This window comes from Phyllostomus discolor, chromosome 4, assembly GCF_004126475.2.
Source record: "Phyllostomus discolor isolate MPI-MPIP mPhyDis1 chromosome 4, mPhyDis1.pri.v3, whole genome shotgun sequence".
NCBI classification, from domain to species: Eukaryota; Metazoa; Chordata; class Mammalia; order Chiroptera; family Phyllostomidae; genus Phyllostomus; species Phyllostomus discolor.
This window is the reverse complement of record NC_040906.2, coordinates 331,354-358,645: the sequence shown is the minus strand read 5'-3', so window position 1 is coordinate 358,645 and position 27,292 is coordinate 331,354. Positions and strand designations below refer to the sequence as shown.

Genomic DNA, 27,292 nt, shown 5'->3' with positions numbered 1-27,292 from the left:
GCAGGCCAGGTCCCCAGCAGGGGCACACAAGAGGCAACCACACATTGATGTTTCTCTCCCTCTCTCCTTCCCCTTTCTCCTTCCCTTCCCCCCTAAAAACAAAACAAAATAAAAAGATTGAAAAACACAACATGTGCTTTGTGAAGACTTTCCAACAGGTAATGCTGCCTCCTCCGTCCTCTGTCCACACGTAGTCCTATCTCCACTACTGCACTGGGACCTCCGTAAACTAGGTATTCCTTCACCAGTAAACCCTCCAGAGTAGACCGCAAACGGCTCAGGGGGAAAGCCTACATCCTCTTTATCTTTGCATCCCAGGCTCCTCAACAGTGTGCAGCACACAGCAGTTCACAATAAACGTTTCCCGCATTTGAACTGTTGAAGAAATGAGTTATGAGGCTGGAGTAAGACCATCAAAAGCCCCAAACAGCAAAACTAAAGGGAAAAAAACACTTCAAGAAGTGTTTTTTCAAGAAGAAATTCTTCCATCTGGCAGTTGAGAGGTCAGCTTGGCCGGCTGGAGAGGGTGCTGCGACAGGGATCCCGAGGGGCCCAGAGGTGCGGCGCAGGCAGTGCGCCCGTGATCTCAGGGCTGTTCTCCTCCTGCTCCCTGCACGTGGCCCAGGTGGTGTCCGCTCATCGGGGAGGAGGTGAGCCCCCGCACAGTGCATGGTGCGCAGCTGAACTAACGACAGCTACAGGGAAAGCTCGATCCTCCATGAGTTATTTAACAGGTTTTCAAATGTCCCCCCTCAAGGCTTGAAGGATATGCTCCGTTTTCTCCAAGCCTAAAACGTAGGAAAGGCCGCTGTTTCAGACCCAGAGAACTGGGAGTCACGTGACAAAAGCCACTGTAAACCAAATACCGTCTCAGCCAAACACTGCTTCCGCGCCCTAACATCGGCAGTCCTTAGTGAGTTTAGCATGGGGGTTCGTGGGGTGCTGAAAATGACCAACTACACCTCCATGTTACATAGTTGCAGGTTTGCTCCCACACATGACCGTCCATCAGCTGCCTCGGACGAACCCTGACTGCAACGCCCTCTCTTAACAGGGCTCTCAGGAAGTTACCTGGCGAGAACGCGAGTGTCCCTAAGCAGACCCCAAACACAGGTGAGGCCGCTGCCCGAGGGCTGCAGGCGGCCAGGAGAGGGTGGGCCCAAACAAAGCCCAAAGCAGAAGGGCCGGCCACCCTTCACACGGATGTCTCACTTGACCAGCAGCGCCGTGCAGTAACCAGCCCATGGGCCCATTTTCCCGTTGGCTTCACGTGGTATTCGAACTCCGTGCGAAGTCCGGCCCTCCCGTTTTCTACGGCGCGTCCGCGCATACAGGGCAGCTGACCCTGAGCACCGAACCGCTCGCCACAAACCACCCTCCGTGCCCGCTAGGGTCAGAAACAGCTTCGGGCCCCCAGCAAATAAACGATGCCGTCGCCCGTCAGACACTCGAGACTGTGCTCACTTCCAGTCGGGAGCGAGCTCCAAAGGCTTCCCGTGCGCGGGCGTGTGCGCCCGGCCCTGAGGGGAGTGTCGGACTGCTGCCGGGCCTGCAGGCCGCCGGGAGGGAGGGAGGGAGGGAGGACCCCGCGGGCGGGGCAGGGGGCGGCGCTGCTGGCACCCGGCCGGCCCGGCACGTCGCCCTCCGGTCCCGGAGCTGCGCGGCCGCAGAGGGCCTGGGGGTGCCCCCCTCCAGATCTCACCTCGCGACCTAGACCACAAGGAGCGAGGGGCCGCCCGGCCGCCCCGCCCCCGAGCGCAGGCCCCAGCCCCGGGCGCACGAAGGCCACGTCTCCGGGGACGGGCGCCCGACTCTATGGTCCGCGAACCGGCCCTCCGCCCCACGTGACCCGCGGCAGCCAATCGATGCGAGGGCCACGACCATCGAGACGGCGGCGGCGGCGGCGGGCAGCTAGAGCCGCCCCGCTGGCCGGCCGGCCGCCCCCTTGCCGGCCCCGCTCCGGCGCTCCCCGCTCGGTGCTGCCGCCGTCTCCTGCAGCGGAGAGCCAGAGGCAGCGGCGCGTCTCCTTGCGCTTGTTCTGCACTCGCGCCGCCACCTGCCTTCCCTTGACCTCCTCTCTTCTCAGGAGTCACTTAGCGCATTCTGGAGAATTTCCCTTCCCCTCACTCTAGTCATCCACAGACAGAAGGAGCGCATTACCTGTTCCAGTCTTATCAGCGTGAGGAAACCAGGCTCACAAGGTGGGAAGTGTGGCGAAACAGGGACAAGCCGCCATCTTGGTAAAGGAGAAGAGGCTACGCTTGACCTCTCCCCCACCCCCAGCATCTATATGGCTAACCGCCGTGGGAGGGGCACGGCGCCTGCGCAGAGGCGGAAAACGCTGACGAACCTGCGCCTGCGCACTGAGAAGCCGACGTATGGGGGAGGGGAGGAAAGCTAGGTCGCACGGAGGCGAGGAAAACGTTGGCAAAGGGGCGGGGTGACGTGATGACGCAAACTGCCTGCGCGCGAGGCGGGGCGAGAGCGGACGGCGGGCGCTGGGTGGGTCTGTGGCGGGGTCGGTTGGCTCCCGTTCTGCGCCTTCGCTTGTGGTGAGTGTTTGGCCGTGGGTCTCCGCCGCTGCCGCCGCCGGGGTGCGAGCTATGGGCCGACCCAGAAGTGGCCGGGGGGCTCCCCCAGGGCGACAGTCCGCCGTTCCGGGGGGCGCGCGCGGACGGGCGTGACCGCGCGGTATGGGGGAGGGGCGTCCGGCCGAGGGTCCTCGTTCCTCCGTACCTTCCCCGCCCTCCCGGGCTCTCCTCTGCCGTCTTCTGCTCTTCTCCGTACCCTCCTCGGTCCTCCTCGGTCCTCCCCGCTCCCCGGGAACCCGGGCTCGGGCGGAAGCGACGGGGCGTGTCCCGGGAGCCCCCGAGTGACCCCCGGCTCGCCCTGTGGGATGATTGCGTGGAGCCGGCCCAGCGACTGGTCTGGGCTGCCGCCCGTGCGGGTGGTGGCCGTGGTCCGGGGCGCAGAGTGCAGGTTGTGGCCTGTCGGGCCCGGCCGTGGTGCGGCCATCCTTTTGTTGCCCTGACATGGGCCGTCCCATCTGGCTAGCGCCCAGCAGGGACTAGGCCTCGAGAAGTTCTCGTGGGCTCGTTCACTCTCCAGGCAGCCCCTGGCCGCAGGCACAAAGCGGGGCGGCGGAGGCGGCCCACCTGCGGCCACCGCTGCTTTCCGGGAAGCCCCGACTCTGACGTTGTCCACAGCGCCCACGCGGCCGTGCCACAACTTACCTTTCCGCCTCGTTTTTTACCACGGCCATCCTTGTCTTGTTGGGCTCCCCCGTGGACGCGTGACCCAAGCACGCCCAAGTGGTTCGGACTGCCGGGGTCTTTCTCACCTTTGGTCTTGGCCCGAACTATTTTGTGTGCAACTCAGTTACCTCCCCTTTCCTCTTCCTTTTGCTTGCCTAGTTCCAGTTCTGCTATTTAGGACCCAGCCCAGGTTAGAGTTCCTCGGGCTGCAGTAGGAGTTGACCTGATGTCAGCCTTTGTCCTGCCTTGTGGTGTTGTCCACTCAGTTCTGTGCGGGGCTGGGATGTGTGGGTTTAGCCACCCTTGCCCAGTGCTCAGCACAGTGACCCCCCCGCCCCGCCAAACATAGTAGGTTCTCAAGTATTTCTTGAATGATTAAAATCGTCATAATACCTCAAGATCAATTCAGTGTTCCAAATTCAGTGTTACCACTGTGAGGCCAGATACGTAATGGGGGAAGGGCTAATGAAAGCTGCTGCTTCCTGGTGTTTGTGGCTTGGGGTTCTTGGTTTCCGCTTTTGCTAGTTCGGACGCAGGTTTTCTTTGCACCACCCAGCACGCTAACTTGCGGTGCGTGCTGCTCTGTTGAATCTTGGCACTGACCTTGGCTATAAAGGACGTCCGGATACTCTTTTCCACTTTCCACCTTAGTCTCTCAACCAGCACAGCAGCCCAGGGTAAAGAACAAGGGCTTCTCATCCGTTCACATTTGCTCTTGAACTGTAGTAGCTTGGGGACCTGGAGAGATGGGGAACGGATGGGGGGGGGCTCCCTTTATAAAAGTTCATAAATGTGATTGAGGTCCCTTTTTCTGTCCAACTCCGAAGGCAAACCGCTGAAGAAAGAAAAGTTATTTTCCCGGGGGGGGGGGGGGGCATCAAAACTCATTGGGGAGCAGAATTGGGTTACTTATCCACCTTGGGCTAATGGTTATACGCATGACTACATAAAATCATTGGGTCTCGGGGTGCTGCCCAGATGCCATTGAGGCTGTTGAGTGGTGTGCCATGTAGGCGTCGACTTCAAATCCAGAGATTCTGGGACGCCAGAACATCCAAGGGCTCTGGGTACGGCCCTGCGTGGCAGGGCCACGAATGTAAGTGCCACCAGCAAAATACGTTCTTATTGCCAAGGGTCCAGTTTTATCCACCTTTCTTTCACCTTTTGTTTTGGAAAAGTTCATTTCTTCTGTGTGAATTGGGATGGGAGTATTGCTTTGTGGAAAAAGGAAGCCATGGGTCAAGGAGAAAGGCATTTTAAACAAGTTCTAGCATCTACAGTGAGCTCAATCTGCAAGAATAGAATTTCCATTTGACCACCTTTCTGAGGTTTGGGGGAATCCCATTGCTCTGTACCGAGTTTTAGATTAATCACAGCGCTTGGCATTCTACGTTGCTTCAGTCAGCAGAACAAAGAAGAAGCAACTGAGAATTTTAAAAATTAGGTAACTGCTGTGAAGGAAATTTAAGCAAATTTTTTTTTAAATTTAAATTTTATTGATTGGAGAGAGAGAGAGAAACGTTGACTTGTTGTTACACTTACTTATGCATTCTTGGTTGAACCCGCAACTTTGGCTGGTCTAGGTGACCCCAAGCCAACTAACCTACCTGGCCTAGGCCTAAAAGATTTTCACAATATGGCAGATGATTATAAATCATGATCTGTTAAATAAAATGGGAGGGGGAAGGTAAAAATAACTCCCAGTTTGGAACATTCTTGGATAACCCTTGAATCTAGGGTAAAGCAAAACCACAAGGTATCCGGAAAACAATGGAAAGAAGACAACAGTGAGATATGTGACACGCAGCAAAAGCTTCATAGACTCAGATAAGAACTCGGGTTTTACATCTTTTAACTGAAAGCACATTTCACTGAGAATAAATTTGTTTCTGACAATAGTAAGAAATGAACAAAATAACTTGGGTTGATAAATCCAGAAGCTGGTTCTTTGAAACAAACTCCTCAGCTGTTCTATTAAGAATAAAAGCAAATACATAAAAAGAAGAAAGGTGTGAGCACAAACACAGGAGATGATCAGCACGGACTGGAACATCTCAGGGAACCAGGTAGTGGGAAACCGAACTAGAATCAGCACCACCGAACAGCCCCATAACAATCTGCCAGTGAAAAGGGACCAAGGCTAGACAGATTGGAGCTGCGTTCCGTCCAGCCTGGAACAGGCAACACCAGTGTCATGTAAGCCACTCCTTAAAAGGGGAGAGCACTCTATTTTGTGAAGATAGCTCAACTTTAATAACAAATACAGATGGATGCCTAAGAAAGAAAGCTAGTGAGTTGTAGGTTTATCTCACGAATATAAATGCAAAAGTTCTCAGTGAAATTTTTGCTGGCGGTTAGATTCCAGAAATGTACTTAAAGCATCTATGAGTATAATAAGCTGTTAGAACAAATTAAGAGAGAAAAGTCAAGTGTGGATAGATGCTAAAGAGACATGAAATTCAGCAACCAAGTCTGAGAAAAATACTAAGGGTATTTCCATCAGCCAATGACAGGTGTTTTTGTCTAATTCATCTTATGTTGCTCAGCAACATGAGAAATTCCTACTTTCCTTTAAGCACACCTTAATTCTACCATCTAGGCTGAAAGCATTTTGGATAATCCAGATCCAGCTTCACCTGCTCCTTATCAGTGGTCCATAGTTGGAGCTCTGGGCTTCACCCGATACTCCCCCTTCCCATCCTTAGTAAAGATGTGCTAATAGCAAGAAGCAGTTTACAAACTGCATGTAACTATTAATCTCAATCTCCTCTTCCTCTCCCCTTCTCTTTCAGACCAAACCATACAGGAGGTGCAGGCGCCTCCTTTCTTCCCAGGTGGTTGGCAACATTTCATTTAGAAGGGAAACCTAGGGTCTGCGGTATTCAGGAATGTTAAGGTGTGGGGGGAATGAAGGGATAGGATGGTGAAAGAAGCTTTCTAATAAAGTGAGCACCAAAGGGAATGGAATTTGACTGTATTCAGTCTCTTGACTTGGTTGCCAAAGGCTAGCCATCAGACTCCACATTTCCCAAAGATTCAAGGCTTCTAAAATTTGTCTTAAAATTCCAGAGCTCCCTAGAACTGTCCCATTTCTCAAAGTCTGAAGTACCTTCGGTCCTTCTTCCTTTGCATTGTCAATGTAGTTCATGTCTTTCTGTGTGCCCCAGTGTCAAAAGCTGGTTTTGGGGAGCTCCGGGAGTCTGCGGCTGGCACTGTGCTCTGCAGTGCCTCTTTCTTATGGAAAAGGTTCAGGCCGGAGAAGACCCAGCTCCAGAGTCCGTGGAAACTTGTCTTTTGGTGTGTCCATTGTGCCTCATATACACTCGTTACTAAAGTGTGAGTGTTCTCGAGAGCGTAGAATGTTGTATGTATGTGTGCGTAGCTATACGTGGTTGCTTTCATCAGTACGCCTAATTTGTCTGTATGTGAGAGATACTTCGACCATTTCTGGGAAAGTATTGGATGTAATCGAGAAGTTGAGGGAAACAATCTATTGGTGTCTTACGTGGAAGTACATCTTTCTTGTCAGTTCATGGTAAGTTAAATACATGTGTGCCTCATGGATACATGCGTGTGTGTGTTTTGTTTTTACAGATTGGCAGAACTTGGCTGAAGATGTCTAAGGTAAGGAGAAGCTGCCCTGTGTTCTCAGACTGTTTACTGTCAAAACTTGTGACCCATTGTTTTTGATAACACCTGATACATTTGACTCATTAAAGCAGAGTTGTCATTTAATTTTCCTAAAAAGCTTTAAGGGTTTTGTTTTGTTTTGTTTTGTTTCTAGATTTCCAATTTTTTGTTTCTAAATACAACAGGAACAATCCATTTAGGCTCTTGGATCATTCCCAGAAGATTAATCCCATAATATTTTGAAATTCTAAAAATTGACCACGATGAAGTTTATGGTGCCCTCCAACTTGACAAATTGGCTTATACTAGCTTTTGCAGATTAGCCCAGAGCCATGAAATAAACTAGTTGTAAAGGACGTGGAGAAAAGCAGAATTTGTGTTTACGATTACAGGGTTATTGTTTCTTCTTGCTTTTTGTTTTTGAATCTACGGGTGTTACTATCTGATGGATAAACATCATGGTAATTTTTGCTCTTTTTACAAGTATTAGTGTTAAACAATAGTAAGCAAAAGAGAAAATAAAAATTAACCATGATTCCATCCCCCGTAAATAACCACTGACAGCTTCTTCTGAATGTATTATTACTCATATACATATGTGAATTTAGAAAGTAAATAAATCAATTGATGTGTTTTGACTTCCTCTCATTTATAGTGTGCCCAGTTCTACAGTTTTACTTGCTTTGTCTCATGTCCCTCTGTCATTCCTAATATCAGTTGTCCATTTCTCAGGCAGTGTTGGCACTTAGCATCATCAGCTGTGTGTCATTCTCAGTCTTCTGTGTCTTGGTCTTTGAAGCTAGATACAAGCCCACCCTAAGTTGCCTGCCTTGCCCATGGCGAGGCTTGCTCTGAAGAGCTAGGAATATAGCAAGAGATGTGGTTTTTTTCCTGGGTACTTTCCAGAAATGCATCATACCTGACACATTTTTCTTCTATGTATTGTTTAATTGCTTACCAGAAATGTAATTTTAGGTCAGCATATAGATATGGAATAACACTGGATTGGTTTTTCTGACTTTTAATAAATGTTCCTAAGTGAATATCATTAGGTTTCAGATAGAAGTGACTATTTAAAAGTGTTATTTATATGTTATGTATAGTTTGTGAAAACTAATGATATCTATGTTTGTCACAGCCTAATTATATCTTATAAGCAACTGATAAGGTGTTTATGTTCTCTTTCTCTCTCTCTCTCTCTCGCTCTTTTTTTTTTTTTTTTTTTTTGTAAAATCTTATTTTAGCAACAACCAGCCCAATTTATAAATCCAGAAACTCCTGGCTATGTCGGATTTGCAAATCTTCCCAACCAAGTTCACAGGAAATCAGTGAAAAAGGGTTTTGAGTTCACACTAATGGTGGTTGGTAAGAAGTTAACTTATACTTCCTTGCTTATTAAATATGGGGGGGGGGGGCAAAAAAACACCCCAAATCATCTTCTGGAGGGTTGGCCCCTTATAGTATGGGCTACTCCCACTAGGTGAGTGTTGTAGGAACCCATCTGTATCAGTGTTCCAGCTGGCATTGTTGCAAGAAGCTACGTTCGGCTGCAGTGAATTTTTTTTGAAGATGCTTTCAATGCATTTGCCCATTTCTGTTGGGAAGTGGACAAGTGCACCTGCCCACATTGCAGTGCTCAGCAGTTTTTGACCAAAACCGGCATGACCCTCATGACACTCGCCCTATTCCTCTAATCTCGCCTTAGCAACTTTTTTTTTTGTTTCCCTGGATGAAAAAAGTCCTCAAAGGGAAATGTTTTGTTGGTGTTCAAGAGGTAAAATAAAAAATGGGAGAAGCACTTAAAAGGCATCGAAATCAACAAATTCCAAAAACTGTTTTGAGCAGTGGAAAAAAGTCTCAGTAAGTGTATTACATCAAATGGAGAGTACTCTGAAGGTGACTGCGGTTTAAACATGTAAGAATAAGTACACAATTTTTATAAATAAAATACGGGTTTTTTGGGCCCTCCCTTGTAGGTGGCTATCTCCCTGACCTGTGGAGTGTAATAATAGTGTGATTTATAAAGTGAACGGGAAAATTCCTTTGTTGGCAGAGTCAAATAACTTGGGAATGGGCGGTATTTTTGTCTTATATTTGTAGAAAATTTTGCCTAAGTAAAATTACAATTTTCCTGTTATTTATTACTGTGTAGTGGTAGTTTTTACTCATTGTGGCATCCACCCTCCAAAACGTTGCCCAGTGATCCTTGCCTCCTGGTATTCAGGAAGCTTTCTAGTCCCCCGCCACAGTAAATAGGTCTTACCTGTGTAGCCAGTGGGACAGTGCAGAAAGGAAGGTTGTGGCTTTGAGACGGGGTCACAAAGGACATTGTCCTTGTATCTCGCCTTCTCTTGGCTCACACTGGGCTCAGGCAGCCACCGTGTTTGGAAGCTGCTGGCACAGTCTTACAGTGAAGTCCACAGGCAAGGAACTGAGGCCTGCCAGTGACCTGCCTCAGAAACATCCGCCAGCCTTGGCTCAGCCTGAGGGGACAGCATCTTGGCCAAGGTTTACTGTTAGTCCATGAGAAAATCCCGACCCTCCCCCAGCTACAGCTTCTCACCATAGACAATCCCAAATTCCTGACCAGAATATCCATGAAATAATAATAAATGTTTATTGTTTTTTAAGTTGTTACTTAAAGTCCTCTGAAATTAAGTGGTTACTTGAAATACTCTGTCAGACGTGTTTTTTCATGGGCTATAGCATAGGTTGTGTTTCAGCATGACCGTAAGAAGCTTGACTATTAGCTCTGCTTCCCATATCACATTTCATTCTTGATAACGGTAAAATTCTCCCCAAAATGAGAAGGTGGTTTGATGATGGTCATGTATGAGTAGGACAGATCGTTGTTTCCTAGGGTGAATAAATAGTTCATAAACCGGACATTAGAGAGATTGTGGGACCCTTGGTCCAGACAAGGGAACGGTGACAGGTCTCAAGACCACAGTTACAGGATGATGATGATGATGATGATGATGATGCAGCAGATTCAAGTTCCTGACAGAAGAGAGGAGTTCAGTGCACTCTGTCCTACAGTTACTCCATTTCAGAGCATTCTAAAATGGGCAGTAACTTCTGCTTCTGGCCATGGTAGAATAATTCGCAGGGCCAGATGATGAATATTTAAGGCTTTGTGAACCAGTTTTTGGTGCAGCCATTCAGTTCCGCTGTGGTCCTGGGCAGCAGCCGTGCTCCAGGGAAGCTCTGTGTAGAAAGAGCGGGCTGATTCGCGCCGGGTGCATCGTTTGCTGCTCCCTGAACCAGCGGCTGCCAGACTGGTCCTGGCACGCGTGACTCCAGGCAGGGCGGCGTATAGAAAACAGCTCCTTTAAGATATTCTGCAACAGACAATGTAGGGCTTTGGCCCTCTAGAGAAGGAAAACAAGTCCCAAGAACTGTAAAGTCATTCCAGCTTCCTGCTGTGCCCAGTGGGTTAGACACAAGGGTCTCATAGCTGAAAGACTTGCTCCCCATTCTGGGAATCCGAGTGCCTGGATCCTGAGGCGCAGTGGCAGAGTTCTGGAGACAGCCAGTGCTCCAGAAGACTGCACGGGTTCCCTTGGACACTGGCTGACTCAAATTCCACACAGCTGTGCAAGACGCAAGTGTCAGGAGAGCGAGCTGAGTGGAGACAGCAAAGTTGGAAAGCCAGCCAGTCAGAAGAGACCTCCCTGAACAGGGCATTCCTTAGAACAGGGGTGTCAAACTCATTGTCACCGGGGGCCACATCAGCCTTGCGGTTGCCTTCAGAGGGCTGAATGTGATTTTAGGGCTGTACGTAACTGTTACTTAACAGTTAAGGGAGAGCTCAGTGTTGACGCTGGGTGGAAATACGGTGCCGGGCTGGATAAAACAAGGTGGAGGTCTGAATTCGGCCTGTGGGCCTGTGTTTGCCCCCTGTGCCTTCAAAACTCCATGGAGTGCTTACCTAGCAGTTGGGCTAAACCAGACGGAAAGGCTGTTTGAAACCCTATGTGACAAAGCTGCTGAAGACTTGAAAGAATTAACCAACTGCTTTCTAGGATGAGACTCATGGCTCATTAGAGGAGAACATCAAAGTCCTGACATTCAGAATGTAACATTCACAATATCTGGCACCCAGTAGAAAATTACTGGCTATGCAAGAGGTAAACGGAATGTGGCACGTGATGAGGAGAGAATTCGGGAAATAGCAACAGATCAGGAAATGATAGAAATGCTAGGGTAGGCAGACAAGAACTTAAATATTTTCAATATGCTTCTGCCCTCAAAGGACAACATCAACATAGTGAGATAAATAGAAGAAAACAAAATATAACCAAATGAACAGCTAGGTTTGTTTTTTTAAACATCTGAGATGAAGCGTTTTCTGATGGGCCAGCCGCAGAGGAAGAAAAGGGGCCGCGGAAATCATCCAGACATCAGCACCATGTAGGGTGAATGAATGCCAAGAGAAGCAGAGAGGTAAAAACCACTAATAAAGGGGGAAACAGCCTGAAAGTAGCCAGGAAGAAAAAAGGAAAACACTGCATACAGAGGGTCAAGACTAAGAAGACCACTGGCTTCTCAGGAACACTTTCAAGCCTTGTGGAATGACAGCTTCAAGTCCTGCCGGAACGCAACTGTCAGCCTAGAAGTGTTCACCAGAGATAACCTTTGAAGTAAACGTTAAGGACAAGACCTTTTCAGATAGATAAAATGAATTTTATGACTAGTAGGCATGCACCATAGGAATAGTAAATAAGTTCCTTCAGGTTGGTAAGAAAAGAGGGAGCATGGGGAATGTCAAATGTGTTGTGAGTATAAAAGACCTTTTTCTTCATAATTGGTTAAAAGATAAATGATTTTAGCCCTGGCTGGTGTGTCTCAGTGGATTGAGCACCAGCCTGTGAACCAAAGGGTCGCTGGTTTGATTCCCAGTCAGGGCACATGCCTGGGTTGAGGGCCAGATCCCAAGTAGTGGACTGGTGAGAGGCAACCACACATTGATGTTTCTCTCCCCTTATTTCTCCTTCCCTTCCCCTCTCTCTAAAAATAAATAAAATCTTTTAAAGTAAGAAGATAACAGATTTTAAAATGAAAACACTGTGTACCACCTGGAAATAATATGGACGTAGATCGCAAAGGAGCTCAAATCAGCAGAAAAGGAAAGAATAGGTGAGACAAAAACAATAGCAGAATGACAGATGTGACCATAACCACGTTAATATGTCAGTGGACAACGCAGATTTACGGGAAGGACTGGTGTCTCAACAGCAGGAAGACAGTCAACAATGGTGGTGGATCCAGACGGCGGGATATTGCTCAGCAAATAGACTCGGACTGTTGATAAGTAAACAGCATAGAGTTATCTCCAAAGCTGATTATGCTGAGCAAAAGCAGCCAGACAGATGGCCTGAATGAGCCCGTGTATGTGAATTCTAGAGTAATTAAATGCGTAGCGACAGAAAGCAGATTGATGTGTGCATGCAGTGGAGGCTAGGGAGGCTAGCTTGTTAGTGTTGTGGAGATAATCTTTATCTCCAGCAGAGTGTACCCTGTTGTCCAAGTACAGTGTAAACAAGTGCCGGGAACTGTTCAGTAGGGGGGTATGTAAACTGTACCTGATCAGTCAAGTTGGGGCACTGAGGGTGAGATGGGTAATGAAAGACAGCTGGAAATTTAACCACAAAACCTGCAGCTTTTACACTGTGACTGTTAGCAGCTCAAGAAAAATGGTGTATCAACCCCAATACACCCAGCTTGTAAGTCAGAGTTTTGGAGGAGAAGGGCAAAGTTTTTAAAATTCTAGCAGATGTCTGAAGAAATGGGAAACTTCACAAAATGGCAAACCGTATGCAAATGAAAGACTACAAATATTGGCAGAAATCTGCAAGGAGTTTGAAATCACAAATTAGTACGTAGACATCAGGGAGGAGTCGCGGTGGGCATGTTGCTCTGGCGTCAACCCAAGTGGCAATAGCTGGTGGCAGTCTGTCGAGTTACTATCCTCCCCCGGTTATGTGCAACGGTGGCTCAGTTTACGAGAAAAGCAAGGTTAAAAGTAAGGCTTACTGCCAAATATGTTACCTGGTAGATAGTCAGTGGCATGGTTAGTACGACCAAGTTCACGAGAGCATTAGAAAACTCGGGAAGCGAAATCAGGCCTTAAAGCAAAAGTAGTGCTGACGTAATTGCAGGTTCAGGGGTTCTGCCTGTGACGAGTTGTTTGAGCAGAAAAGCTGACCACTTAGTGCACTGCTCTCTGGGGGCCTTCGGGAAAGGCCCTTGCTAGACACGGAGGAAGCAAGCAGTGTCCTGTGTTCGTGAAAATCAAAGCTAAGTGTGGTCCTGGCTGGTGTGGCTCTGTACATTGAGTGCCGGTCTGAGAATCCAAAGGTCACTGGTTCGAGTCCCAGTCAAGGCACATGCCTGGGTTGAGGCCAGGCCCCTGGTTGGGGGCATGTGAGAGGCAACCGCACATTGATATTTCTCTCCTCTCCTTCCCTTCCCCTCTTTCTAAAAATAAAAGTCTTTAAAGAAAAAAAAGTAAATGTGAACAAAAAGTCCCCTAGGTTAGGATGCTCTCTATTTCCTAGCATCCCTGGCTTGGTCTAAGTTTTTTTATTTTTTAGCCCAGGTTTAAAAGATAGAACCCCAGTTAGATTAAAATCTAAAGCCTCTGATGGTTTGCCTGATGGAATGTCAGTAGTGGTGGGAAAGTGGGTGCCACCTGTTGTCATCGTGCATTTTTCATGTTGTGGCGCCACCTTGTGCCTGATGTGCTGTATTTCCTCCTAACAGGTGCGAATGAGCCCTTCCGTAACCTCCAAATCCCACCTGCCCTACCAGTCTTTGTTGTCGCTACTTTATAGGATGACTGAATGAAGGTGGCGGACCCCATGTGTTTTGTGTAAAAGTTTTGGCCAGTGATGCCTGTACACTGGTCCAAATCTGTTGTGTGCATTTCCCCCATTTGAAGGCGCCTGTCAGAGATTCCCCACACGGGGGGGGGGGGGGGGGGGGCAGTGGGGCAGGGCACCCTCAGAATTCAGCCCAAGAACAGTCGTGGTGTGAGCACGTCATCTGTGGATGTTGCCCCAAAGCCATCCCAGGTGAGATAACCACACCCCTCAAACTAAGATTCACAAGTTGGAGTCAGCTGCCAGGGTTTTGTCACTGCTTTTTAACAAGGGGGCTGCTGCTCCTGCGACACCTGCGCTCTGAGGTCGTCTGCACAGTGGTCCCCTTCAGGCCGTCACGACTCCGCCACCGAGAGGAGCTTCGTTGGCTGCTCCCACTGGAGCGCGAGCTGCACGGAGCAGGGACTTCTCCGTCCCGTTTTCTGTTTTGTTCTGGCACTCAGACCCGTGCCAGGAGCTCGGGAAGGACTTAGCACTTCCTGGTCAGACCCCCTTCTGGTGTGGTACAAAGGTAGGGGATGTTTGGACGGTTTCCTGAAAGGGTAACTAGACCGGATGGTGTGCGTTCAGTCGCACCTTGGGGGGCTCCTGTAGTAGGGCACGCTCGGCATGTGATTCTCAGTTCGCCGTACTCCTTTTCGTCTGGGACAGTTGACGTCTGGAGCGGTCCTGATCCGTGTGTCGACACGTTTCACGTTCACTCTCTGGTCCTAGGTTTTCTCAGCAACCGTGATTTCTTAAAATAAGGTGCTCCTGCCACACAGCCTCGAATTCGAGGGGGGGGTCACGAGGGGTGCGGGGGCGCGGGTCGAGCCTGGGACAACGCCCCCAAGACAGGCGCTGAGCTCGGAAGCACTCCCCCGTGCAGGCAAAGCTGTCCGTGCTCACCTGCAGCGAGGTGGGGTCTTCCCACTTCCTTCACACGGAAACTTTAACTTTGAGTGTTTTGTGCCGCCTTTAAGTTAAATGTCAAACATTCAGAATATGTAGTTAACAGTAGTTGAAGAGGGATTTTTTTTTTGAAGATTTTATTTATTTTTAGGGAGGGGAAAAGAAAGGGAGAGAAAACATCAATCTGTGGTTGCCTCTCGTGCGCCCCACACCGGGGACCTGGCCCGCAACCCAGGCACGTGCCCTGACTGGGAATTGAACCGTGACCATTTGGTCCGCAGTCTGGCGCTCAGTCCACTGAGCCATGCCAGCCGGGGTGAGATTCTTAACTCACTTAAATGCTAAAGTGAATGTGTGTTGCCTGAATTGGTCATGTTACACTCAACAGTGGGAGTAGGGAAGTTACCTGACAAGGGCAGTTGCTGGTACTGGGACACGGGGGTGTTTAAAACAGGAAGGGGGCCAGACCCTGCTTTGTTGATGGGCGGGGATCGCAAAACGTCGGGCACACAGTCTTGGTGTCTGTCCCGTTTCCCCTTCCCACAGGTTGGAAAGTATGTGCTGTCAACATTGGTGGGGGGTGTTCGGTTTTCAGAAAACGCGATCCATTGAACAATTAGCAGAGTCATGACTGAAAACCTTTGCATTCTGTTTACGGAAAAATAAAGACCCCTTCAAAGTCCACTGCACACATTTGTGAAGAGGTGAGGTCATGTTTCTGGTCTTCAGATGCACAGGTTCTGGAGCCCCCCCAGTCTGGATTCAGAACAGGGCCCTGCTGTGTGGGGTGACTGGCCTGTGAGCACCCTTCTCATCAGCAGAACGAGGAGAGTGGTGCCGAAGTCATTGTGGTTGTACAGCGTCCAGAGAGTGGTGTTTGTGGGGCGCTGCCCGGTGCCAGGCCCAGCCTGGATGCTCCACAGATGTCCTCCCGACAGCACCATGACAATGGTCTCCTTCTCCTTTAAAGGTGAATCGGGTCTCGGAAAATCGACCCTCATAAACAGCCTGTTCCTGACGGATCTCTACCCAGAAAGAATCATACCGGGAGCTGCAGGTACAAGAGTTCCCACATGCTCATAAATGCAGTTCGGTGTGAAAGTTGCTGAAGAGTGCACAATTAACGTTTGGCACCTGAGCCTTGAGTGCTTTCATTCAGCTTTAAACTCAAGGACAAGGTCATTGAGGCCAGGAAAGGTGTGCTGCACCTGGTGTCATTGGATTTGGGTTGTAGACTGCCAGTGTAGCCATAGATCCGTTCTTTCCAAGTTGTTTTGTCTAAGCTGTCATAAGCAGTTCCTGCCTGTGTCCTGTGTTTGCTCCCGTGGAGAGAGCTGTGTGACTAGATGTCGGTGGGGTTCTGTGGGGGTGGTTGGGCCCCCGTGGCTGCTGTGGGGTGTGCAGCGCAGGGCGGCTGGGTTATGTGCAGAGAAAGCCTGGGGCCTGGGCTGCCACCGCAGGGCCGTGCAGCCCTTTCACGGGCGTTTTTTAGTTCAGTTTTTAAATGAACTCATAAATTGTTTTCTTTGTCCCAGAGTGAGAAATTATAATTCTCATTATTAGCATTTTTACTTTCCCAGGCAGCCCTTTAATCCTAGCATCAAGGTTTCCCTTGTGGACTTGGGTCATTTTTACAGACCTCACGCTACCTTCTGAAAACCTTCCTCAGAGAGGTAGTAACTTCCAAGTCATTTGTTTGATAATAAGAAAGTAACGAAACAGGTAATGTTTTCTCTTTGCAAACTGGCTCTGTATTAAGGCGTGTTCTCTTAAATAAGTTTTTTTTTCCTAGAGAAAATTGAAAGAACAGTCCAAATTGAGGCTTCAACTGTTGAGATTGAGGAGCGAGGGGTCAAGCTGCGCCTGACAGTGGTGGACACACCTGGCTACGGTGACGCCATCAACTGCAGAGACTGGTACGCACCCCGGGGGGGGGGGGGGGCGGGGGGGATGCCCAGGAGTGCTGCAGGCTCTGCGTGTGTTCACACCTGTTCTGATGCGTTCACAGGGATGGTGTTGATGAGTGATTACTGGGTGTCAGTGACTGGATGCAGTAAAACAGTGAGACTATTTAACACATGTTAATCACAATACTTTAAATAGGAAATTCCACAGAGAAAGAGAGTGGGTTTTTTTTTTCTCTAAGAGCATTCTAGTGAAATCTGAGGTCACAGAGTCAGCCCTTGTTCCTGGTTTGAGCCATAGCCGGTGGACACGATTTTGAGGTCCAGCGCCCCTCCTATCCACATGCAAGGAAATGAAATCTCTCAGCCACTCAGGACTCAGTGCCTGAGGGTGGCCACCCATACAAAAGATGGAAGCCACCTTCCCCCATCCTCCCAGGAATCCCATTGCGTGCATAGAGGCTCCTGGGCCTCCCCGTGGGTACAAAGCGTCAGTGTCCAGTGCTAGGTAGAAAAGGAAGAGGGGGAGGCCTGTCTTTCTCCTTCATCAGGAACTGACCCTTCTGCAGGTCAGCCTTGGCATCGCATGGCCGCGCTGCCTGCCACCTCAGCCCGCCTGCCCTCGCCGCTGCCACACCCGTCCACCCTGTTGCACCCCTTGAGGGCATTGGCAGCCCGGGCTCCTCACTCAGTCAGCACAGGCTCTTTTGACCAGCCTCTTCCATTCTGACTTTGACCCCTGACCCTTTGTGCTTGGCACAGTTTGCCAAATGGAGGAGTCAGTTCTCGTTCCCATTTACCCATGAGTGGAAGACCGAGTTTGGTAGATAGGGCACAGGAGCTAGGAGAGCCTGTTGTATCACGCCGGTGCCCACCTGGCTCCCCGTGGGGCCCCGTGTGTCCCTTAGCTTTAGGACCATCATCTCCTACATCGACGAGCAGTTCGAGCGGTACCTGCACGACGAGAGCGGCCTGAACCGCCGGCACATCGTGGACAACAGGGTGCACTGCTGCTTCTACTTCATCTCGCCCTTCGGGCACGGGCTGAAGCCCCTGGACGTCGCCTTCATGAAGGCGATCCACAACAAGGTCAACATCGTGCCTGTCATCGCCAAAGCCGACACGCTCACCTTGAAGGAGCGAGAGCGCCTGAAGAAGAGGGTGAGTGACGTGGGCTCACACTCGAGGGGGTGGGGGGCGGGTCGCTCTGTACCCAGCACCCAACACGGGCAGTTGTCTGGCATTTGGCTTTCCCAGGGGCATCTGCCTGCCGCCACCCCTTACAGCTCGCCCCAGGCAGACACCTCCGCAGGGCCTGGAAAGCAGCTGACGTGCACGGCAGTGGCGTGCTCGGTAGTGAGGGGAGGGCGTGGGGGTGGTCATCTCCGAGACATGCTCTGTTATGCCCAGTTCCACCCCGCACACCCGCCCGCTGGCTTCACGTACGTTCTCTTCGCTTGGGCCGTTGACATAGGAACGTCCCAACTGTAGGGAATTTGTACAGCACTTCACTTGAGCCAGACTGACAACATCGCCAGGGCACAAGATCTCAAATGCTCCAGGAAGTTTTGCAGCTTCTTTTGTGTATTTGGAATTGAGGAGGGAACATAGGAAGATTACAGAGGGTGGGAGTGAGCCCCCCTCAGATTACAGGGCACACTGGAGAAGGAGGGTCTGCAAGGGGGCGTTTCAAAGGTTGACCTGGGAACAGTGGACAGGGCCTGCTTAAAGCAGAGATGACCCTTCTACGAAGGAAGCTACATGCCTGGGCCTAGTGGGGACTTGACGACCAAATCACTCTTCAAGGTTACTTTCCATGGAGCCCCTTCCCTGTCCACAGGGCCCAGGTCCTTGTGTGCGTACACAGAGCTCCGGCCCGTTTGGTGCCTGGGAGAGTGTCCAGCATGTAGACTGGCCAGTGGCTGCTCACCTCAGCTCATCCCTGTGCTGCCTCCCCTCTCAGTGGTCTCCCTGATGGACAGTGTGGAGGGTGGTGCTCGCTGGGGGCCAGTGTTTGGGTGTTGAATGAGAGTCTGGGTCTCCGGTCCCAGACCCCAGCCTGGTAACCGCAGTGGGTCTCCCCTCCTACCCAACTCTACCTCCTGCATTCCACCATCCTGGACTTCTACTGGTTCCCAAAACGGACCCCCTGTGTCCTCCCACTGTGGCTTTGACAGGTTTTCCCTGGGTTCCTCTCCGTCTCCTCGAGAGACTCCTGCGTGTTCTCCAGGGATGCCTCAGGCAACACCTGTGGCTTTTCTCTGGTGGCAGCACCTGGCTGGGCCTCTCCAGGCGCACTTGTCACTGCGGCCGCTATGTGGGGCTGGGACGTGGGCAGTAGCAGCTCATTGTGCCACTGTGAACAACAGTCCCTCCAAATGCACAGACTGTTTTAGCGGTTTGTGGGATCTTTGAAAACAACTGTTGTAATTCGTTTGATTTTTTTTGTTACTGAAGTTTGGGTAATTGTGATGTATTTTCCGACGTGATGAGTTTAAGCTTTACGAAAATTTGTGTAGTTCATTAAAGTTGCTCCTGGTTTTGTCATTCGTTCAGATTCTGGATGAAATTGAAGAACACAGCATCAAAATCTACCACTTGCCTGACGCAGAGTCAGATGAAGATGAAGACTTCAAAGAGCAGACCCGGCTTCTCAAGGTGCAGCCCCGGGCGCACAGGGCGACTGGCTCCCGTGACTGGGTGTCGGCACTCAGGCAGGCAGAGCTGGAACAGGGCCGGATCCGGGGGCCTTGACTCAGGAATTGTCCAGTGGATTTGCTTACAATAACATGTTTGTTTTAAATATGTTTTGGCCTATCACTCTAAGGCTTAGGAATCGTTTTTTTTTTTTTTTTTCCCCAGGCTTAGGAATCTTAATTGCAGGTTTAATTTGTTTTCGTGGAACACACCGGCCCCTTTTAAGTAAAGTACACACCATTAGCTTTCCAAGTGACACTGGTAGCACCGAGCACCCCTCTCCATTCATGCACCCATGTTAGCAGTGAGTGTGGGGGTCCCCAGTGGAGCCTGTTGACCTTGTGTTTGTTTCTAGGCCAGCATCCCCTTCTCTGTGGTTGGATCCAATCAGCTGATCGAAGCCAAGGGCAAGAAGGTCCGAGGCCGCCTCTACCCGTGGGGTGTCGTGGAGGTGGAGAACCCAGAGCACAACGACTTTCTGAAGCTGAGGACAATGCTCATGTAAGCCACGCACGGACACCCACTGGCGGAGCCCAGCACAAACAGCGTGGGACACTCTCAGGGCCCCGCAGTGCCTGCTGCAGGGCCGCTGCGGTGAGGTGCAGGAGGCCCTGCCTGCAGCTCTCTGGGCTGATCCGAACTAGCCCTCCCACCTGTGGCCTGCGGCTCGGTGCGCTCCCCTTCCTGGTTGATCGCTGGAGCCTCTTTTGAGGCTCAAAGTAGAGTAGGCCTGAACTGTGGGGTGGCCACACCCCACGTGGGCCCCTCCGGTTCTGGGGAGGAGGCGGTCGGGTCTGCCTCAGGGCCCACCAGAGTGTGTTGCCTCTGCTGGTCAGCCTCGGGGTGGTCCCACCGGCCGAGAGCATCCTCGAGAGAGTCCTCGCAGCCAGAACACAGTGGACCACAAAAACTGTTTAGAGATTGTTTCCTCTAAAACCAGGTTTCACCGTTAGTACATGTAATGCTGCTGTTCTTAAGTGAAGAGGATAAAGGAAAGCATGTTGCCAAAACCCATTACCTCTTTAATCAGAAGAGTTCAAACAGCGGCTGGTCAGATTGACTTTGAATAAGTGAAAACGGCTCTGCGTGCCACGTCCCACTTGGTTTAGCAGTTTCAGTACATTAAAATCACTAAAAACATCATTCAGTTTGCCATTCAAGCCCTATTGTAATTCAGTCACCGTGTAAGATGTTGGGAGTGCCTGGGCCCTTCAGGAACGGTCTGTGGCTGTCTTGACGCAGGTAGAGGGCGTGGCAGCTGAACAGGTGCCTCGGTGCCGCCGTGTGTTTCTGAGAACAAGGGAGAGCGGGCTGCCCCTTGGCCGCCACTCGGTCCCCTGCCTGGGCCCTGAGTACCGGCATGTGGTCTCCGCTCGTCCTGGAGTGCTCACAATGTGGGGGGGCCTGGCCCGAAACCCACAAGTGTTTCATACCACGACTAGGAGAGCTGGGGGGGCTGTTTCTGTTTGATCCAGAGCGTCAGTGCTCCATTTTGTGCTGTTCTCCGTAGCTTAAGCTAATGAATTCCTGATACAAATTTAAGCTCTAGAAGTCATGAATTTGTTTACCTGGAAAATCTCCCGAAGTCTGTGCACACAGCCCTGTGCGGGGCAGTGGTCCCATGCGGGGCTTGGCCGTGCCTGTGGCAGAGGCCCGAGGAGGGGCCCTGGACCTGGCCTGCCAGGCGGGTACGCTGTGCTTGCTGCAGTAGCAGCTGGGGCTGGAGCTGGGGGCTTGCTCCGTGCGGTGGCTCCTGCGTGGGCTCAGTGCGGTGCACTATTCTCTCTTGCAGCACTCACATGCAGGACCTCCAGGAGGTGACCCAAGACCTCCACTACGAGAACTTCCGCTCCGAGAGGCTCAAGAGAGGCGGCAGGTCATGGCTCGAGTCCCTGTCCATGTCATGTCGCCCTGACTTCCACTGTCCCTTCCTGTGTGTGTGTTTAGCGCAGCCTCCTTGGCCTCGAAGCAACATGATTTGGTGTCCTACTCAAGAACTATTACAAGCTGCTCCTTGCTGAGTTAATCAGATGGTGCCCTGTTTCGCCTGTTGAAGGCAGCTTGAGTCATCTGCATGTACAGAACAGCCTTAGATGCAAAGGCCGAGGGCGTGCATTGGGTGCCTTCTCGGAAGCTTCGTCTGTCAGATGAGGACGGACGCACCTGTCCTTAAGAAGGGGCAGCGCCCCACTCCGCTCTTCCATTTTACCATCTTGTTTCTATTGGAGACCTGATTCATAGCTGATCAAATCACATCCATGTGTAGAGCTTAATTAACAAATAAGTGATATATATCATTCATGAAAAGAATTTTCTGTGTCGTAGTTGGCTAAAGTATTCACACTTCTAAAACCAGGTGGGTAAGTGCACACATACAAGGTGCACCCTGAAGTCTGCTTCCCTGTCTTACTGACGTGGGGCCCGCACTCCGGGGCAGGCTGTAGAGGGCGGCAGCGAGCAGGTCTCCCTGAGAAGCGGCCAGCCAGGCAGCAGCCCCAGGCCAGGCAGCAGCCCCGGGCCAGGCAGGGCGCACAAGAGGCTGCATCCTCCTTCCTGGCCGCCTCACCAGGACCACAGGGCCCGCTGCTTGCTTTCAAGGTGCTGGCCACCGTCCATGCTCAGAAAGACTGGTGGGGGAAAGAGCATCTTCAGGAAGCGGCTGAGATGCAAGTGTCACCACGGCAGCTGAGAGTGCCTCTTGAATTTTCCATTTCATGTTGCTTTTTTTAATCATCACTTATTCATGTCGTTAGTCAAGAAATGATAAGTATATGTAATTTTAAGTAGATCAAGTTGTCACAAATGTAAAATGAAGTGGTACTTTGGTTGTCTGTGCTCAGAATAGGAGGCCATTTGTTGCAGTATTATCATTGTGGTTTCTTTCAACTCTTAGAAAAGTGGAAAATGAGGACGTGAACAAAGACCAGATCTTGCTAGAGAAGGAAGCCGAGGTAAGTGGAGGAGTACTGCCTTTGAAGTCTGGTTTACGTCCAGTGACAGTATGTGTTCCAGTATTCGCTTATTATAGTTCTCCTTTTAAGAAGGAATATATTTCATGTAACCAATGTACTGTTCATATACATCTATGTATAATAATGTGCCTGTTGCTTTACGTGTGTGATCTTAATCTCCATTAGCAATTTAGTGACAAAAACTTGGAAATAGATTTTAGTGAAAGGACTGGTTTTATGTATGTTCATCAGTCAGCTCTCCTACACCTGTGCACACTATCTATGCATAGATGATAACCAATTAGAAAATATAATGAGAAACGGCCATTCTTAACTGTGAACATTTACAGAGAAACATGTAGGGCTCACATGGGGAAAGACACTGGAAAACTGCTGGCAATTTTCAAAATTTTAATAGGCATAACTTCTCAGGGTGCTTAATGCAAAGATCACAGTTTTCTCGATCCCTCATTTTCATGCAGTTCCAGCGGAGTTGTGTGTGCCGGCCAGGTTTCTGTGTCGGGGGAAGAGGTCGATAACTGTCTGTAACGTTTGTTTTGAAGACTAAGCAGGGGAAATACAGGAATCTGGAGGAAGGGGGCTGATGAGAAGAGGCTCCCTTTACTGGTGATGGAGGCAGCAGACCGGTGGTCACCCCGAGCCTTTGGTCTGGGGCTGGGAGGCCGACTGAGTCCACATCTGGAACTGGGTCCGAGGAAGGCGAGCAGGCTCTTGCAAGGCTGGCCTTGAGCTCTGTAGGGACATGGAATCCAGACATGCTCAGTAACTCATCCCAGAACAGGCCAGCCTTTTGGAAACTAAAATAAGACTCACCGCTTTGGCCAAATTAATTCAGTATGAAGCAAATATTTAAATGTTGACAGCATAACCACAAAGTTACCTGAAGAAAATTTAGGTAAATACTTTATAATGCTTGCAAGCCTCAAGGTCTCTTAAACACAGAGAGAGCTCAGTGGTAGAATGTGTGGGGGCCATGGAGGGGGCACATTCTCCAGGGAAGGGGCCAGGGCTGCCTCTGGCCTGGGCCAACAACAGTCTCCTCTGGACAGCCTCAGTCTCTTCCCCACCTCTGGTTAGAAAAATGTCCCATTGTCTTGTCTTCCTTTACTTCTGTTCATTAATTATTAACTGTTTCCCTTTAATACTAAAGTGCATATTCTTATCATTTGCTCACTTTCTGTTGAGTTGTTGCTCGCTTTCCTGGTTTGTAAGAGCTCTTTAACTCTGTCCTGTGCTGGGAGAGCATAGAGGTTGAAGTGTTAGGCCTTGCAGGACACCCAGGAAGAGTGAGGGACAGCAGCCCCTGCACTCAGTGACTCGTCCCCTCTTGCGCCCACAGCTGCGCCGCATGCAGGAGATGATCGCCAGGATGCAGGCACAGATGCAGCTGCAGATGCAGGGTGGCGACGGCGACGGCAGCGTTCACGGGCACCACGTGTGAGGTGGTGAGTCCGGGAGCAGCTTGTCACTGACTCGGCCCAGACTCGAGGGCAGGCGTGCCCCCTCCGCCTCGAGTGTTGCTGACCTTCAGGGAGAAAGGGTTGCCCCCCAGAGTAGGAAGCTTCTCTTCCCCTCCTGTCTAGGAAAGATTTTTCCTATTTTCTAAGCTTATAAATATCAACGTTAGAAGAAAAACTGTATATTGAAGTAACTTTTACTAGTCATATATTTAGACCTTTATTGAAGCTGAAAACATCTCTTTAAAGAGAATTTTAAAGGTGTTAAACAGCTCATGCAGACCAGGAGCAAAGCCGGCTGGATGGGTGAATTGAGCCAGGGGGCAAGGCCGCCCTGAGGGCGGTACCGCCTCCTGCTCCTCACCACAGCTCTGCTCCAGGCCCGGGCTGAGAAGGGGTAGGGGTGTGGCCTCCCTGCTTGAAGGGAGGCTGCAGACCAGGCACCCCGGCCCGTGTCCTGGGCACAGGAGGGCATTCAGAGCTGTTGAGCGACTGCTGTCATCCCTGAGAGGAAGGGGTAGGCAGTGCTTGTCCTCGGCAGAGCGGTGCCCGGGGTGGACAGAGTCTGAGCCAGCTCAGGCCTGAGGGGAGAAGCAGGGTGTGGGGAGCGGGCTGCACTGCATGCTGCAGGGAGTCGGTGGAGGCGACAGGAGTGACCCAGGGCAGCACCAATGAGGTAGAACGGGAGGAGCCCAGGGGTCCACCTGTCAGAAGTCCTCCATGACAGACAGACAGGGGATGGAGGAAGGATCTGGGGAGCCTGCTGGGGGCATTGGCCACCAGACGAAGCCCTTGCTCTTGTGTGGCTTTGTTGGGAAAGGTTTTTGTCCATACACTGGAGAACACAAGTACATTTGTTCGGTGTAAGCAGTAACTGTCCCAGGACTGTCCATGGAACCCCACCTGGTCAGAGGTGGTTAACCCTTGGCCCAGTCCCAGGGCACAGGCAGAGTTCACACTTGACAGATAAGGAGGTTAGTGCTTCGCAAGCATTTGAAATTATTTGCCTGCAGCCATGGGCCTAATGGCTCCAGAGGCTGCGTCTGCATCTGCAGGTTCAGGTCCACTGGGGACAGGCAGCGGAAGTGGGAAGAAGCAGGGGCTCTGGGGCTCCATCGAGGCGGGAGGGGGTGGTGGCCAGCATTCCCTGGTTTCCTCCGACCTTGCTGCCACCCCTCTTTTTAAAACTGTAACTGTGGAATTCGGGAAATTCTACTTTAGTACATAAAATTGGTCTATATTTTGTGTACTTTTCAGTTTTGTGGTCCTCCCAATCTCCCAGAGCCTCATAAGTGACTACCTGATTTCATTTACTCTGGTCAGAGGAGGCTGGCCCATCTTTTCAGTTTGCGCTCTTTGTTATGCAGAAAAATAAGCTGTTAATGGGGGGTCAGCAAGCTTTGCCTGCCTCCCATTTAAATGGATTGTGCTTTGTTTTTTTCCAGAAAACACTGCAAGATAAACATTCCAGATGAGTTAATCCAGCTCTGTGTTTTCAAGAAATTGTTGGACAGGTGCCCATCCACACTTTACAGTGCCTGTGGCTCGAAAATTTAATTTTTAAAAAACTTCTGATGTGTTCTTTTGTATGAAGTACTTCTAACATTTGTATTCATCGCTAGAGGGTAGACTTTGTACTTTGTGGGTGAACTGTGCGTTTTCTTCCGCCTTACATGACCACTAACGTTAATTAGCATGTACTCCCAGGGGTTGGGCAGCGTGTTAATATGACCGGGCAGGCCTCCCCCCCCCCCCCCCCACCCCGTCCCGGAGGAGCACTCCTGGCTTGTTTCCAGAACGTTCATACTGACCCAGAGAGTTCCTGAGTGGCACAGAGACGCGGACCTGGTGGCACCGAGGGCACAGAGCCACTTGCGCCCGGGAGCTCCCGTGGAGATGCCTCCCTGCCTCTCCCGCTGGGGCCCAGCCCCCGAGACCAGTTTTGCTGCTGCAGTTCAGTACCTTTCCTTCGTCTTCGTCTTCGTCTGCACACGTATCTTTTTAGCACGTGAAACAGTAGAATTATCTTAGAGATACATGTTTATACTTAGTCTTTTACAAACAGGCTTTTAGGGGTAAATTTTAGAAGTCTCTGGATTCTTACACTAGGTTATTTTTTAAACCATTGCAGAGAACTTGCCACAGCCACTTTTTGTGATGTTTTCCACTAGTACTGGTCCTTATGGAAAAAGTCAGTATCCAAGAGTCCGGTTTTCACAGTGCAACTAAGATTCTTACCAGCACAGAGTCAACAAACTATTTTTGCTCAAATTAAATAATTTTTAAAGGAAAATTAGTAATTCATCTGTTCAGAAAATAACCTTTGTATGTTTTTATGGCACTTTAATATACATATTTTTATAACTACAGGTGTAGAAGATCTGCCTTAGCAGTGGAAACTGGGGTCCTTTGGGGCGCGGTTGCCGAACCCAGACCCATCACGGGCTCTGAGGTGTTCCGGTCCCCTGGAGCCCAGAGTGCCTGCCAGTCAGGTTTCTCCTATTTGGCTTTCTTTCACCTGTTTCTTTTTTTAATGGTTTTCTGAAGGGAAACAAATGCACTGTTCGTGTTTTTTGTATGTGCGGACTCGCTCACTTATTTTTAGCCACCACCATTTCCTTCATTATTTGTGATGCAAATTTCTCCATGTATCCAATGAGAATGAAATACATTTAAAATCTGCACCTTGGCCTGGTTGCAGGGGCCACCAGTCAGAGCTGTCCCCAGTGGGTTTTCTGCGCTTTGTGGCCTTGGCCCTGCGCTCCTTCCCCTCCCCGAGTGTCTGTCCTTCACTCTGTCTCACCCTCCGAGGGTACTGATGCTCCAGGGCCTGCTTTCCTTTTTCAGCATTTCTCCTGAAGTTGAGGAAGGAACTGGCAGGCAGAAGGGGACCTGGAGGGAGCAGGTGTTGGTTCACTGTTTTTATTTTGTTGTAATGGGGTAGAGGGTGGAGGACAGACATGGAGAAAATGCTTGATTTGAGGATGAGGAGGGGTTTTTGTTTCAGCCAAAAAATGAAATGAGGTCAAAATGTGTTGGTTACAAAAGTGCACTTGCTGCCTTGGCCCCTTCACTGTCTCAGTCATAAATGGTCCAAAGCTTTAGGTTTCGGCACATTTTCTCAGTAAAGCTCTTACCAAGAAACATGTTCCATGACTTGAGAGCACCTCCAAGGCCAAGTGCGTGGCCTGTTTTGGCATTTATCAACGGTGCTAATAAAAGGGGGCGTTTGCATGTGGTTTGTAATAAGCTCTGTGTGTGTGTGAGCGCACAGCTGCGTCTCGGGGCTGGCTGCCACCTAATGATGGTTATGGGGGGTGGGCAGACCTACACCTGTACATCCTTTCTCTTTTGCCCAAACTGAAACAAGTACTTTTGCTAATAGATCGTTGTTCTTTTACTAAGAGATACTCTTTACCTATAGAAATGTATTTTGAAAACTTATTTTACACAGCCATTTTGTATCCATTAAAACTAACCTTTCATCAATAAAGCACTATTGTTGAGAGGTTTGAGTAGTTCTCATTATTGGTTCTTTCCCCGGGTTAGGCGTAAAGTTTTCTGGGAAAAGGTCAAAGACCTTCAGACATCTTGGTGTAAAGT

At 50.1% G+C, this 27,292-nt stretch overlaps 2 protein-coding genes across 3 annotated transcripts in view; one reads left to right on the top strand and one right to left on the bottom strand.

The window, feature by feature from the left end:
• The window catches only part of LOC114493849 (high density lipoprotein binding protein), a 59,380-nt gene extending 57,052 nt beyond the window's left edge, over nt 1–2,328 (bottom strand). The window contains exon 1 of the mRNA XM_028508561.2: nt 2,161–2,328. The gene's annotated coding sequence lies outside the window, so the exon portion shown is untranslated. The remainder of the gene's footprint in view (nt 1–2,160) is intronic.
• A 125-nt stretch (nt 2,329–2,453) lies between these two features.
• On the top strand, nt 2,454–27,197 carry SEPTIN2 (septin 2). 2 transcript variants are annotated; one of them, XM_028508562.2, is made up of 12 exons: nt 2,454–2,552; nt 6,849–6,878; nt 8,129–8,249; nt 15,630–15,716; nt 16,452–16,575; nt 17,472–17,724; nt 19,120–19,221; nt 19,616–19,761; nt 21,053–21,136; nt 22,154–22,211; nt 23,572–23,677; nt 25,135–27,197. In XM_028508562.2, the coding sequence occupies exons 2-11, from the start codon at nt 6,870–6,872 to the stop codon at nt 23,671–23,673; spliced, it is 1,086 nt and encodes a 361-aa protein (XP_028364363.1). In that variant the 5' UTR covers nt 2,454–2,552; nt 6,849–6,869; the 3' UTR covers nt 23,674–23,677; nt 25,135–27,197. The 2 variants fall into 2 exon arrangements, with proteins under 2 accessions (XP_028364363.1, XP_028364364.1); XM_028508563.2 differs by lacking the exon at nt 2,454–2,552 and having other exon boundaries at nt 23,572–23,674.
• Nucleotides 27,198–27,292: the final 95 nt, after the last annotated feature.

Bases quoted from the DNA above. Each gene is read 5' to 3' on its own strand.
- SEPTIN2 (XM_028508562.2), top strand. The intron at 16,576-17,471 runs GTACGCACCCCG...TGTGTCCCTTAG, and splicing joins GCCATCAACTGCAGAGACTG to CTTTAGGACCATCATCTCCT. The intron at 19,762-21,052 runs GTAAGCCACGCA...TCTCTCTTGCAG, and splicing joins AAGCTGAGGACAATGCTCAT to CACTCACATGCAGGACCTCC.